Consider the following 14,868-nt stretch of genomic DNA (forward strand, 5'->3'; position numbering starts at 1 on the left):
TGAAAATCCAACGCAGGATTGCTCTTGCCAACAGGTGCTACCTTGGACTGAGTAGGCAATTGAAAAGTAAAGTCCTCTATCGACGAACAAAAGCCAATCTCTATAAGTCGCTCATAATTCCCGTCCTGCTATATGGTGCAGAGGCTTGGGCGATGACAGCAACCGATGAGTCGACGTTACGAGTTTTCGAGAGAAAAATTCTGCGAAAGATTTATGGTCCTTTGCGCATTGGCCACGGCGAATATCGCATATTGACGAGTGAGCGGATGGAACGAGCTGAGGCTGTACGAGATATATGACGACACTCTGAAAGTATTCGACGCAGTACCCACCGGGGGAAGCGGACGAAGAGGAAGACCTCCACTCCGTTGGAAAGACCAAGTGGAGAAGGACCTGGCTTCGCTTGGAATATCCAATTGGCGCCACGTAGCGAAAAGAAGAAAGATCTGGCGTGCTGTTGTTAACTCGGCTATAATCGCGTAAGCGGTGTCTACGCCAATTAAGAAGAAGAAGAAATAACCAACGATTTGCTAAAATTTTTTGTTTGATCCATTATTCCTTATCTGAATAATTTATGCAGAAAATAACGATTCGATCAAAAAATGTGTACAATATTTAAATTAAAAAGAAAACACATGTTTAAGCTAAAACAGTCGCATAATTGACTTCATAAGTTTACAAAGTTTTTTCAATGCGACTAAATCAAAACAAAACCATACATACATATGTATGTGACAGCTTGCCGAAGTCCACAATGGCAGAATTTAAAGTCAAACATTTCACACGAAATTCGCTATAGGAATTTTTTGTTCACGTGAAATTGTAAATACATGGAAATAATTTATTCACGCGAAGTTTACGATAAGACTGATTACAAAAACACGGATAAAAATGGTCGAGTATTCTGGAAATACAAGAGATACCCTGAGTGCACAGCGCCTGCTATTACGGAAAAAATATTCCTACGAATCCAAGAAGTTTGGAAGAGCTTGGTGACGTACCTCGCAAGTTCGCAAACACCCTAAGAGAAAAACAATTTCTCGTGCGACTCTTAATTGCACTCTTGAATCAACGATTCTGACATTCGAAGTCATTGATGGTATTGTCTGCATTCCCTTTCTCCACGTACTCACCAATGCTATGATTGGTGGTTCAGCATATAGTAACGTCACCGAAAAGTTGACTTAAGCCGTGGTATTATTTTCCACCATCAGTACAAATTCGGGATGTACCGAGATATACAAACTTTTTAATAAAAGGCCACAAATCTGCCTTGCTTTTTCCATTTACGTGAAAAAAGCGACAGATTTTATCTTGCTTGCACAAAATTCCCAATACCGTAATTGTCATTTGTCCAGTAACGCGTCCTCGTATTATATTTACGTTTCGTTAGAAAAGTTTCATTAATTTCGATTTTTTTGCCCTCTCCCTTCTAGACGAAACTCTGCATTGGAACATATTAACTCAGCAATTTCCCTGAGGTAACTGTAGTAATCCACAACAGTGTTGCAACTCAAAACCGGCTCTTTTTTTTGCTTACGCCAGTTGGTTAGTTGGGCATGCACAGTCGTCACGTTCATTTTGATTACAAAATAGCAAATTATTGCTAAAATTTCCTTCGGAGCCAAATGACACTGACATCCATCGAAAAATGTACCTCGAACTGGACTTATGCTCTGCCTACAATGCTGTGCTCCCTTTTTTTCGTTGGCTTTGAATTACACCTCCAAATCCATACTAATTTTGATCTTTTATTTTCTTCTGGTCGCATCTTCGGTCCGCATTTGTCGCAGAAAGGAGGAGTGGAATCCGTTGTTGGAATTAATTCGGAAAAAATCTCAAGAAGTCACAACTTACTTACTTCGCTCCACTTCACTATAAAAGAATCATCGTTCAGAAATTCCAAAGGAGTAGAAAAATCTAACGGAAAATTTTCGTGGAATATGTATTTCATATTCAGACTTTGTGAATTGCCAAATAGTAAGAAAACTAAAAATATTGGAGTTTCCGTTGGTAATATAAAACCTGTATTTACTAAGCATTGTATAATAGTATTTTTTTCTATTCTTTAAATAATATACATATGGTATATAACACAGGCCGACACTCAATTTGCTTTTGCTTATCAACTGATTCTAGTTAATTTGGGTGCGCTGAATTCAAATCTGTAATCAGTTTGTCTCTATCAGCTCTAGTTTTCATGATATACTTAGGTTTTTTATGCCCTCCACTTAACTTATGACCTGAAAGAAATATTTCGCAAAAAAAATTTCGCGTTAAAAATTTATCAACTGATTCTAAGTTAGTTTAATTTGGGCGCGCTGAATTCAAATCTGTAGTCAGTTTGTCTCTATCAGCTCTAGTTTTCATGATATAACTTTTTCATGATATAGCGCGCTGAATTCAAATCTGTAATCAGTTTGTCTCTATCAGCTCTAGTTTTCATGATGTAGCTTTTTTATTTTATTAACATATTTTAAATTTAATTTATTTTTTTATATTTTAAACAATACTTCATTTTGATTCATTTATATCTCCAAAAAACAGGGAAAAGTATGGCAACACTGCTATTTGTCATAAATGTAAACACACTAATCTCTTGAAAGTTTGAATGTGCGAAATAGTTTTTAATGTATGTATATTTATTTTCATAAAAAATACTCAATTAGTGAAAATTTTGGATATACATATGTACATACATATTTGAATGTGTACAGTGTAATTAAATATATATTAATTGAAAAATGTGTGAAAAGTGGGTTAAACATAGTGAAATATTTGCTAAGGATTAAACAAAATAATATAAAAAATTAAAAATAAAAAATTCATACAAGTAGGAAATTATTAAGAAAATAATGAAAAAGAGACATACATATGCATATGTATTCATATCAAAAAGTGTTGGCACAAAATATAAAAATGGTAATACAAAAGATGAAGAAAAAGAAATTTAAAATGTTTAATATTTTTGTTGCCCTCCTTAGCTTTAATAACACAGGTCCCCAAAAAAAATCGATGAAAGGTTCCTTTGAGAAAACATGGTGTATTATATGTATTTTAGGCCGCTGAAACCGAATCTGAAGTTCGTTTTGCTCCATCACGTCAGGATTTTTTCCTAACCTCAAAATACAAGTCGGATTTTACTTGACAGAAAAAAATTTGAAAATATTAACGGATTCAGCTTAATTTTGGGATGGAGGGGGTTTCAGGGGTCCCTGATTACGAAATTAAATTAATACAAAATGGCGGATCCAATAAGGCCGTCAAAATTTTCAAAAAATTCTTCAATTTTTAAGAAATTCTTCAATTTTTATAAAATTTTGTATCAAGGTATTTTCGAGGTCACTGATTTCGAAATTAAAGGTAAATTTTCAAAATACAAAATGGCGGTCAAGAAAAAAGCAATTCTTAAATTTTCATAAAACTTTGTACAGAGGGGCTTTTAGGGTCGTGGAGGATTCGTGGAGGATTGGTCAACAAAAAGGCTGATTCGTTTGTATTAATTTATTTAATAGTAGCGAATTTTTTAATTTCAAATGATCTTCGTAGTGCTTTTCTTTTATGTGGATTAAAAGTCTCTCTTTTTAGTGACCAACAGTACTCTGCTAACATGCGGTCATTCCATACCCCCTGATATCTCTTTTCCATCTCTTGTAAATCCTGGTGTAATCTCTCGCCCTGCTCTTCACTAAAGTCACCCAAATTTTCAGGAAAATATTCGACGTGTGAATGAAGAAAGTGCAGTTTTAGATTCATTAGGCATCCCAATTTTTTATAATTCTTTAACATTTTCTTGACAATATTTGCGTAGTGATTTAGGATCTTTGGAATCACCCAAAAATTTTATGTGTTACTTCTGTGAAACTGCCAGGCTTCTTTTTCCACCATAGTTAGTCTTTTTTCAAATTCAGTATCCTTTAAAAGCTCTCTTATCTGTGAACCATTCAAAACGCCTTCTTTATTTTAGCTTCTAAGTAATTTCCCAGGAAACTTTTCGAAAAGGAATTTCATGTATGAGCTTTGCTTTGCGCATTTCTTATTGCTTTAATAAATTGTTTTACAAGACCCAGTTTTACATGGAGTGGTGGTACTAAGACTTTACGTCTTGGAATTAGACTCTCCTTTATAACACTTTTAGAGCCTGTAATTAATTTTTTTTCACCTTAATGGCCAATCCTTTTGCACATAATGCTTATCACGCGCTCGACTGTCCCACTCACATAAAAAGCATGAGTATTTTGTAAAACCCGCTTTGTTGACCCATTAAAAATTATTTATTATCTTCAAAACACCACACAATTGCTGCTGAGTTTATTATATTGTAGATTTTCGTAAGAAATGGGAGGTTGTAGTATTCCTCATTTGCCACTACAGGCCGAGCAACCTGGTACGCAGAAGCATACTGGTTATTGCCATTGTGCAGCAAGACTGCTTTTAAACTTCGTGTCGAAGAGTCAATAAATAGGCATGCCAGTCGCTAGCTTCATATGGAATATCATATTCGTTTATTAATCCTTCAATATCGCTGCAGTACACTAAATCATCAATGTTTGTGAAATACTTCCTGAATTCAATGTCTCGATTGCGATAGTAACTTATATGAGTTCCTGGAGCTAGACAATCTTTTTCTTTCAATCTTGACGCTATTAGCTCCGAAATTTCTTTCGAAAGTCCGACGTCTGGGACCAGGTCATTTAACTCTGCCTGAGTGAAACCTTTAGAATTTTTATCAGTCTCAGCATCTGATTCTTTTGAGGCATATTCATTCATCTCTATATCCTCAGTGTCAGCAGAAATTAGATCTTCGCCAATAGAAATATTGCTTTCATCATTCTGTTCAGAAGAAAGAAGGATGGAAAGAGTCACAGAATTGACAAAAGGATAAGAGATGGCAGATTTTGTTTTAGAGTTGTGCCCAAAAACACTCGTTAAACAAAAATAGCAAACCTTCTCATGATTTGTTGGTCTACGCCAGATCATCGGAGAAGCAAACTTTTGTTTCTTGCGTTTCTTCAGTTGCAATGAACAGGCATATCTCTTTTGGAGTCCAATCATTGACGATGTCACTAGTTTCTATGCTGAAAACTTTCGTATAGCTAGATTTTAGTGTATCTGTAAATTTTTGTCGGATCTTACTTATAACGTATTCTCAAAAAACGACACAGAAATTGTCTTTCATTTTGCAAACTATTTTTCTTGTAGCATTATACTCATCAAAGGCCAAGTCACCCACCAATGTAGAGCTGCGGTTGCTTGATGACGACGCCTGCGGGGCCGCTTTCTTACCCTGCCTAGCCGCCGATACTGGGGTCCCGACTTCCTGCATCGTACTTTTTTTTCGTGTGCCAACCATGACGGCGTAAAGGTGAGTCTAAAATGGGATCACGTACACGTATAACTAAACCCATTGCAGACTCACCTTAAGGAGCGTGATCCAGGGACTCTGCCGGATCACGGAACAACACCGTTGCTCGCCGTCACCACGTGGAGGTGCCCTGGATGCAGGCACATGATATAATTTGTGGGCAGCGGCCCTAAAAACTTCTAGATATATACTAAGTTTTGTGAACATTAAAGAAATTTTTATACAACCGACAGTCATATTGGGTTTTCTATTTTGTATTTTGAAAATCTGATTTTAAATAAGTGATCAGCTACCCTAAAAACCCCTCTGTACAAAGTTTTATGAAAATTCAAGAATTTTTTTTCTGACCGAAAATCCCTTGATACAAAATTTCATAAAAATTTAAGAATTTCTTAAAAATTGAAGAATTTTTTGAAAATTTTGACGGCCAATTTGTTTTTAATTTCGTAATCAGAGACCCCTCAAAACTCCTCTATCCCAAAATTAAGCTAAGTCCGTTAATATTTTTAAATTTTTTTCTGTCAAGTAAAATCCGACATGTATTTTGAGGTTAGGAAAAAATCCTGACGTGATGAAGCAAAACGGACTTCAGATTCGGTTTCAGCGGCCCAAAATACATATAATATATGTATGTATGTTTGGTCAAAGGAACCTTTCATCGATTTTTTTTTGTGGATCTGTGTAATCGCTTGCAAACGCCTTTGCATATTTGCGACCAAATGGGAAGCCTCCGGACTGGTAATATTGGCCTATCATTCCTTCAAAGCATTTTTAATGGATTCTTTCGAAGTTATTTGATGCTTGCGAATTTTTTTTTCAAGCAAATGACAAATATGCTCAATGGGATTGAGATCTGGGGATTGTGGAGGCGTTTTCAGCTGCTTGCAGTTTTAAATTAACCACTCTTGAACCAAACGCGAAGTACGTTTGGGATCATTGTGTTGCTGGAACTGCCATTTCTCTCCATTTAAGCCCAATTTAATTACGCTCGGAAACAAATTGTTCTTCAAAAAGCTTAAATAAACAAGCTTATCCGTTTTTTCGTCTATAAAATCAAGATTTCCAACTCCACTTGCCGCTATACACCCCCACACCATTACGTTTCCGCCGCCATGCTTGATTGTTTTTAAGATGTTATTTTCTTGGAGCTCCATGTTGGGCTTTTGCCATATTTTTTGAAACCCATCCGATCCAAATAAATTGAATTTGGATTCATCGCTAAAAATCACGATTTTCCAAAAAGTTTCAGGTTGGTGTAGGTGAGCTTTAGCGAAATCCAACCTCTTTTTTTGTTAGCTTTTGAAAAGTGAGACTTTCGTCGGTCTTATGCAGGGTATTTCGGACTGTGTGTTAGCTAAATGTTTTTCCCAGTTGTTGCTGCATTTTTTCACTCAATTTTACAGCCGAAATTTTTTGGTCTTTTGCCACTCCGCCAACAATGGATCGTTTAAAAAAGTTTTTGGCCTCCCAGATCTGTAATTGCTTTCTATTTTTCCGTTGTTTATGTAATGGTTTATTACATTCCTTACACTGGAAAATGATCTATTGACAATTTGTCCTATTTCGCGCAATGACTTTTTTTCCAGGTACAAAATGAGTTTCCGCACTTCAACGGTTATCTCTTTTCCGCTCAATCTATGTCAAGGCTAAACACATTACTACGTATAAAAGCCAATTGCTCTAATTATTCAATACTTTTTTGATGTGTTTTTCGCTGTTTCTGACTTCTTTTCTAGATTTGGGGGGAGTGGGCGGTGAATGTAACGGTATATTTTCGCTTGCATTTTGTTTTGTTTCTACCAGTTGCACTATGTACAAAAATAATTGAATGACATTATTGTTTGTTGCTTTTAACTATCTTTCTTTAGGAAATCAAAGTGTGCCAAAATTTTTTTGATTCACTGTATACTTACTTAATTTCTTGAGAGCTGGATGTTGCCACAAGAAAATTTAACACCAGAAAACTTCTTGACCATTTCTTAAGCGTTTTTTTCTATGAAGTTTTTGCTTTTCTTGAGAGCTGGAAACTACCATTAAAGATGGCTTTGCTGATCTGAAATTATTATTTTCCAGCAATATTTTGTTTAATTCACGAATTGTCGAATATAAATAATAGTTTTTTTGGATTCCTAATAGATCACTTATATCTATCTAAATGCATAAAGTTGTCCACGCCTTGCAAAAGTGAATTGAACAAAATTTCATTCGTTTCACTCTAACCACCAAACTCAATGCTTTGAATGTTAAGGGAAAACGTGAAGAATCTGCGAACTTTCGAGAAGATGTTTTCATGGTTTCTCGAGAATCGTTGGAATATTTACTGAACTTTCTGACCACAAAAATTTAATGGAGTGCACATGTCAAAAAAAAGAAGAATTAATCTTAGTACGCAGCTCTCAAGAAACGTACAAACTTCATACAAAAAAACGCTTAAGAAACGGTCAAGAAACTTTCCTGCAATAAATTTACTTGTGCTAGTACGCAGCTCTCAAGAAATCTAGTACTAATTTTTGATATTTTTTTTTTCAGTAAAATGTGAATATGGCAAACCTGGTTTTGCGAAGAAACATCAAATCAACAATTGTTTCTTGAAGGAAATTCGAAGTAATCGTCAAATTCATCCTAAATTGGTTGAAATCATTATTATGAAGTATATTCCATTTTGAAATGTTGTATAAAACCTACCAATCATCAACATTTCTTAAATCTCAATGAAAATATTTATGTTACCATACACATATAACACACATACATATTATGCACAAAGTTTGTTTTCTTTGTTTATTCTCTCTTGCTCTTCTAATGTAGATCATTCACAATGCGTAACCAGCTGTCAAAATTACTTGAGAAATAATGTATTTGCATACCAACCTTTAGAAATAAAATTTAGAAACATGTATTGGCTATTGGTTAGAAACTCAGCCCTATCCACATACAGTGGACATACACCTAGTTCTATTAAATTACGACACGTTTATTTGTTAAAAAATTAATAAATTTTGTGTTTTATTTTTTCTATCCATTTCAAAAGATGTATATTTAACATTAAATTTAGCATATCAAAAAAAAATTTTTTTACACAAATGAAAAAAATTAATGTTAAAGCTTAAAATGAGCATAATTTACATCAAAAAAGTTTACGTACACTAATTATTATTTAAAGAAATCAAAAGTAATTACAATAGTTTTAGCAGTTTTTGGCCTACATTTTGTTGCTATTATTGTCCCTAGGCATCGATGCATGCTCCCCACTCCATTTCTAGTATTATTTCCGGATATTTTGACCCGCTAAGTCCATGATCTAGCTTTTTGGCCTTATTTTTAAGAAATTCGATGTTTTCGAATACGATTTTCCAAAAAGTTCCAGATGTTTTGAATAGGATTAATGCCTAGTGATTGCGGGACCTATGGAGTTATTTTAAATTCCATAACAACCCTGCACGTACAAGATAAAATGGTTGTTTTAGGTCGTTATCCTGTTGTAAATAGAAGTGGCCACTATTAACAGCCGATTTAAGCACACTTAAAATTTAAATTTTTTTCTTAAAATGTTCAGTTACATATGCATGCTTATTTATGAAAGATATACAATGTATTTGATATCAAAGCACATAAGTATATACATATGTATGTATGTACATATGTGCAATTTGACCCTTTTAATTATGAATTCCATTAAATCTGTTGTTTTGATTTTTTTTGATAACATCTTATAACCAAGCCGTCGCAGATTCACATACTTATGTATGCATGTAATTATGTGTACATGTATAAAGATTTAAAAAAAACCATACGCATAATGTTCCCATATTCACATATGTATGTAATTTTGGGTGCACCTAAACAAAATTGAAAGAATCATTCGCATAATGTTTGTAAATTTGTCTACACATAACTTTGTATGTGAATACAGTCTGGTTCACTTGATTAGAGGCAACAATTTTTGTGAAAGAAAATGTTGATTAAAGTTTCTATATTTGATCTTTCAACAAATAGTTTTCTGCTAACTCAAGATAAGACTGTACTGGTTTAAAAATACAAACACATCGAAATATTATTTCAGCTAACGGTATTTCGTAGCGGTAAAAGTTCGGCAGCTGCAATATTCTGCTTGATTTATTGGTTCACTTGAATAGAGGCACTTACAAATTTAGAAAAAATATATAAATAGATACAAGAACAAGATTTTTAAACCATTATTTTTTAAAGATTAATATTTTGTGCTGACACCTTGTTTGTAAGTTACTTCATAAACACGTTGGGGAATGGATTTGTACAAACTCTCGAGATAGACTAGCGAAATTTTAGACCAGGCCGCTTTAATGCTTCGAATTAAATCATTTTTGTATTCAAATTGTTGTCCGTTCTCATAAACCTTACGAGTTAGCCATCCCCATACATTTTCTATAATGTTGAGATCTGGGGAATACGAGGGCCATGCTAAGGTTTCGATGTTTTGGGACGCCATCCAAACTTTGACCAATCTTGCAGTGTGAACAGGAGCATTATCTTGTTGAAAGATCCATGGAATTGGTTCAAATGTTTCCCGAATCTCTGGAAAAGATGATTCCAACATCGTTTTATAGCTGTTTCCCGTAATTCTGGAGTCTACAATTCTCAGCTGGAACGCACCATAGTACGATATTGCTCCCCATACCATAACTCCACCTTCACGGCTGTGATGGTGACTCAAGTACTTCTCCTCCTTTCTTAAATCATGGAAATAGTAATTGTATCCATCCGGCCCATCCAGATTAAATTTCTTTTCGTCACTAAATACAACTTTTTTCCATTCACCAGGGTCGTTATTTGTGACAGAATTCCAAGCCATGTGGTCTCTTGCAAAATCAAGGCGACGTTGCTTGCGAAGTTTATTCAAAGGCGGTTTTTTTTTTTGTAATTTTTTATATTTCAGATGTGGTGCTTCCAGAATAGCTCTTCTAACTGTGGATTTGCTAGCTGCAACATCAGCTAATATTATAATTTTTGATGTTGAAAGTGCCGAATTGGATGCAACCCTAAGGACTTTCCGGGTTTCCCTTGGTGTTAAAGCCATCGCAGTCCTACCTTTGTAGTTCTTACCCTAGGAGGCACTCTTTTTCACATAATGATTAACACCATTTGGACTTCGACCAATCTTTTTGGCAATTTGGCGATCCGAAAGTCCTTCAGAGGTCAATATATCAATTTGTCCTTTTTCTCGCTCTGATAAACTTTTCCGCTTTTCCATTTTATTCCAGTTTACAAGTTTACGACTTGACACAATGAATGCTTAAAAAAAATATTTAGTTTCACACCTTTATTGCGCAAATGATGTAAGCAAACTAAGTGCCTCTATTCAAGTGAACCAATAAATCAAGCAGAGTATTGCAGCTGCCGAACTTTTACCGCTACGAAATACCGTTAGCTGAAATAATATTTCGATGTGTTTGTATTTTTAAACCAGTACAGCCTTAGCTTGAGTTAGCAGAAAACTATTTGTTGAAAGATCAAATATAGAAACTTTAATCTACATTTTCTTTCACAAAAGTTGTTGCCTCTAATCAAGTGAACCAGACTGTAAGATTATGCCGTCAATACAAAATTCATTTATCGTGTGATGAGTAAACTAAACACTCATCCCTCCCCACACAACGGTAGTGTTCAAAACTACTAAAAGCGCGACAAATCAATAACTAAATGCGCAGAAACATAAACACGTAATAAGGCTATATAGGGGCCCGCTTTCGGGAATAAAATGGGTATGATCGGATAGAGGATGTTCTTCAGTTCGGCACGATTCCGATTACTTTCGCGGATGGCTAAAAAAAACTAATTTCCCTATAAATAGGGTATGTGCGGATAGGGGAGCTTCTCCAGAGGAGGAATATGCAAAAATAGTGTAAAAATAACCTATATTTTTTAAAATATTCCCTATTAAAAATTCATTTGCACTAAAAACACATGGTATTTTTCACTTGGTACACTCTAAGCATTGAAATAAGTTCACATTTCACTTTTAACAGCTAAAATTATTAATTTAAAAATCACTTATCAAATTCATGGTTGAAAAAGTTAGAATGTTTATAATTACGATGAAAACCAGCATTGCCACATCTTAAAAACCAAAAATTAAGGATTTTCAGAGTTTCACAGCGTTTTCTTTGTTTGTACTTTTCTTTTTTATTCGGCGATTGGTAAACCATGATAAGCGCATTAAATGGATAGAGCACCTGAAGTCCTGCAACTTCTCCACCTGTGTGAGTAAGCTTTGGGCTACTGTCAAGGCTTTGTCTAACCCGAAGAGACATGACGACCGAGTTGAAGTTCAATTCAATGGTCATGTCTCTTCAGACCCGAAGAAGTGCGTGAGCTATTTTAGCAGGCAATTTACACTGCACTCTTCCTTAGACATAACCAAGCGATGTGTTAACCGACGGCTGCGCAAAATGCCAACCGCTTGCGCGCCACTTACTTTCACCGATGAGCAGGTTCAGAATGTCATCAACAAATGAAAATCTTCTATTTCCTTTGCCCTGATGGAATCAACATGCTTATGCTAAAGAATCTGTGCTCGACTAACTATCTTACCAAGGTCCTCAACCTGTCGCTGACCACTCTCTAAATACCCGATGTGTGGAAAGTCGGAAGAGTGATCCCACTACTGAAACCTGGGAAACTCGCCAACAAAGGGGAGTCCTATCGTGCGTTAACTCTCCTCTTCCCAATAGTGAAGACACTTCAGGCCTTGCTACTCCCGGCCTTCACTCACCATCTGAGCCTAGCCAGCCACCAGCATGGATTCCGAAAAGTGCACAGCACCACCACAGTACTTAGCGTCATAAACACCCAGATAGTTCGTGGCCTTAACCAGAAACCACCCTGTAAGAGAACGATCCTCGTTGTAATTCATTCATTGTTTTATAACATAATGAATGTTGAATTCTTGCGCAACATATTTAGTATAGAGTTTTATAAACACCTAGAGGTATTTGCGCATCTTTGGTTTTTATAAATTGCGAGAGTAAACAAGTAAGGAAGGACTAAGTTCGGATGCAACCGAACATTTTATCCTGATATTAGTATTTTTTTATTTCTTATTTTTTTTTTAGAAAAAGAACTAGATGTTTTAGAGCTAGTGCAGTTTTCGTTAGATTCTATCTTTTATATTTTTAGTTGCGTATCGTAATTATTCACTTGTTTCCTATTAGTAATCGCTTTAATAACAAATTATAATTTCTGCTTACCTTCAAATTTAGATATCAATGAATTCTATGAAAAAGGAATAATGTTGGGAATGAATCGCCGGGGTATTAATACTGTTACAACAATGGCGTCTCAATCAGGAATGGATGACAGCAATTGGAAAAACATAAATGTAGCGGAAAATGCGACACTTTTAAACAGTTCTAACAACTCTAATTTAAACACCGATGGATCAAATCAAAGTGGATTTCCACAAAACAGTATTGCGTATAATTCAAGTAACAGTCAATATTCACAAGGAGGTCAATCTTCTCCTGCCGGTAATCAGTCGATCATATTTCAAAATACGAATCCACCTGGTTCTAATACTCCTCAGTATACGTCTTCACCTGCCCCGTCTGGTTCTTCGACTCCAGGGCCAGTTGTACAACAAGGCATTGGCGGTTCCTATACTCAGTCTGCTAGTTCGGGATCATTTAATGGGCCTGTAGGAGGTCCGTTTGGTTCTCCCTCTTCGAATTTAAATCAATTTAATAGACCATCGAATGCAGGAACTCCTTTTAATTCTGGACAGGGCAGTCACTTTTCTTCGCAAGCAGTCTTTGGAAGCCAATTCGGCACATTATCAACTACTTCTCCATTTAGTCATACAGGTAGCCACCCAATGATGGGAAGTTCTCAACAAATAGATCGTATGGAGCAAGGCTTTAGAAGGCATAATTCTTATTTTAGTCACACTGAACATCGTGTTTTTGAATTGAATAAGCGACTTCAGCAACGTACAGATGAAAGCGATAACTGTTGGTGGGATTCATTCACCACTGAGTTTTTCGAAGATGATGCACGATTAACAATATTGTTTTGTTTAGAAGACGGACCGAAAAGATATACTATTGGACGGACATTAATACCACGATTCTTTCGCAGCATCTATGAAGGAGGGGTATCTGACTTGTACTTCCAACTTAAACATGCAAAAGAGTCATTTCATAATACAACTATTACGCTAGATTGTGATCAATGCACAGTAATAACCCAACATGGTAAGCCATTTTTTACCAAAGTATGTGCTGACGCAAGACTTATACTAGAATTTGTGTATGACGACTATATGCGCATAAGATCATGGCACATGACAATTAAAGGCCATAGGGAACTTATTCCACGGTCTGTAATAGGAACATCGATACCACCTGACCCGATGTTGTTAGATCAAATAACAAAGAATATTACAAGGGCAGGCATAACAAATTCCACTTTGAATTATCTCCGATTATGTGTTATATTGGAACCAATGCAAGAATTAATGTCTAGGCATAAAGCATATGCATTAAGTCCACGTGATTGCTTAAAAACTACTTTGTTTCAAAAATGGCAACGAATGGTGGCTCCACCAGGAAAAAAGGATCCACAAAGACCAGCGAATAAGAGACGTAAACGGAAGGGATCTAACTCTGGAGGAGCTGCAAATACAGGCACGCCTCCGGTTACCAATCAAAAGAGATCTCCGTCGGGTCCAAATTTCTCGTTGTCTTCACAAGATGTAATGGTTGTAGGTGAACCCACCTTGATGGGGGGTGAGTTTGGTGAAGAAGATGAAAGATTAATTACAAGACTAGAAAATACTCAATATGATGGAAATAATGCTGTGGAACATGAAAATCATTCAGGTTTTGGTCATGCAGACTCTCCAATATCAGGATCAAATCCATGGAATATGGATCGAACAGGAAACATCCCTTCTAGTCCCAGCAATGCTTCTGTACAACAAAACAATTCAAATATATCTGAAATAGACAAAAAAAGTCCAATAGTTTCACAGTAGATTACTTGGCGTGCCAGTACTTCTAGGATTGCATATGAGAAATGCAAAAGCTCCCAATTAAATATAATTTTTATTTTGAGAAAAAGCAACTTTATTTTATGGTACACGTATGTGGTGTGTTATAATTCCATTAATTTATTATTATTCGGAGTTAAATTCACACTTCGTTACGGAACTTAAAATTTAATATAAGTTATACCACATATGAATGAAGGCAATTTCAAAATAATTGGATATACATGAAATATTGTATATATTTCGCATATTTATTGTAATATAATGTTATAATGCAATATAATATAATTTTAATATAATGGATTTAAAAATAATGTGTTGTACTTTGGTAGACAATTTCATTAAAATAATAATTTCTTCTGAAAAACATGAAACAATTTAAATATTATTTAAAAACAAATATACAGCTATGGACATATAAATGGCACAAAATTATATTTCAACTAAATGTTAAAAATTGTCCATTAAAAATTGCTCG

General features: G+C 35.3%; 1 protein-coding gene across 1 annotated transcript in view; it reads left to right on the forward strand.

The window, feature by feature from the left end:
• LOC120771625 (LIM domain-binding protein 2) overlaps positions 1-14,546 on the forward strand; it is a 15,847-nt gene extending 1,301 nt beyond the window's left edge. The window contains exon 2 of the mRNA XM_040099715.1: positions 12,604-14,546. Coding sequence (XP_039955649.1) covers positions 12,633-14,375 — 1,743 coding nt within the window. The 5' untranslated portion in view covers positions 12,604-12,632 and the 3' untranslated portion in view covers positions 14,376-14,546. The remainder of the gene's footprint in view (positions 1-12,603) is intronic.
• The last annotated feature ends 322 nt before the right edge of the window (positions 14,547-14,868 follow it).

This window comes from Bactrocera tryoni, chromosome 3, assembly GCF_016617805.1.
Source record: "Bactrocera tryoni isolate S06 chromosome 3, CSIRO_BtryS06_freeze2, whole genome shotgun sequence".
Taxonomy (NCBI): Eukaryota; Metazoa; Arthropoda; class Insecta; order Diptera; family Tephritidae; genus Bactrocera; species Bactrocera tryoni.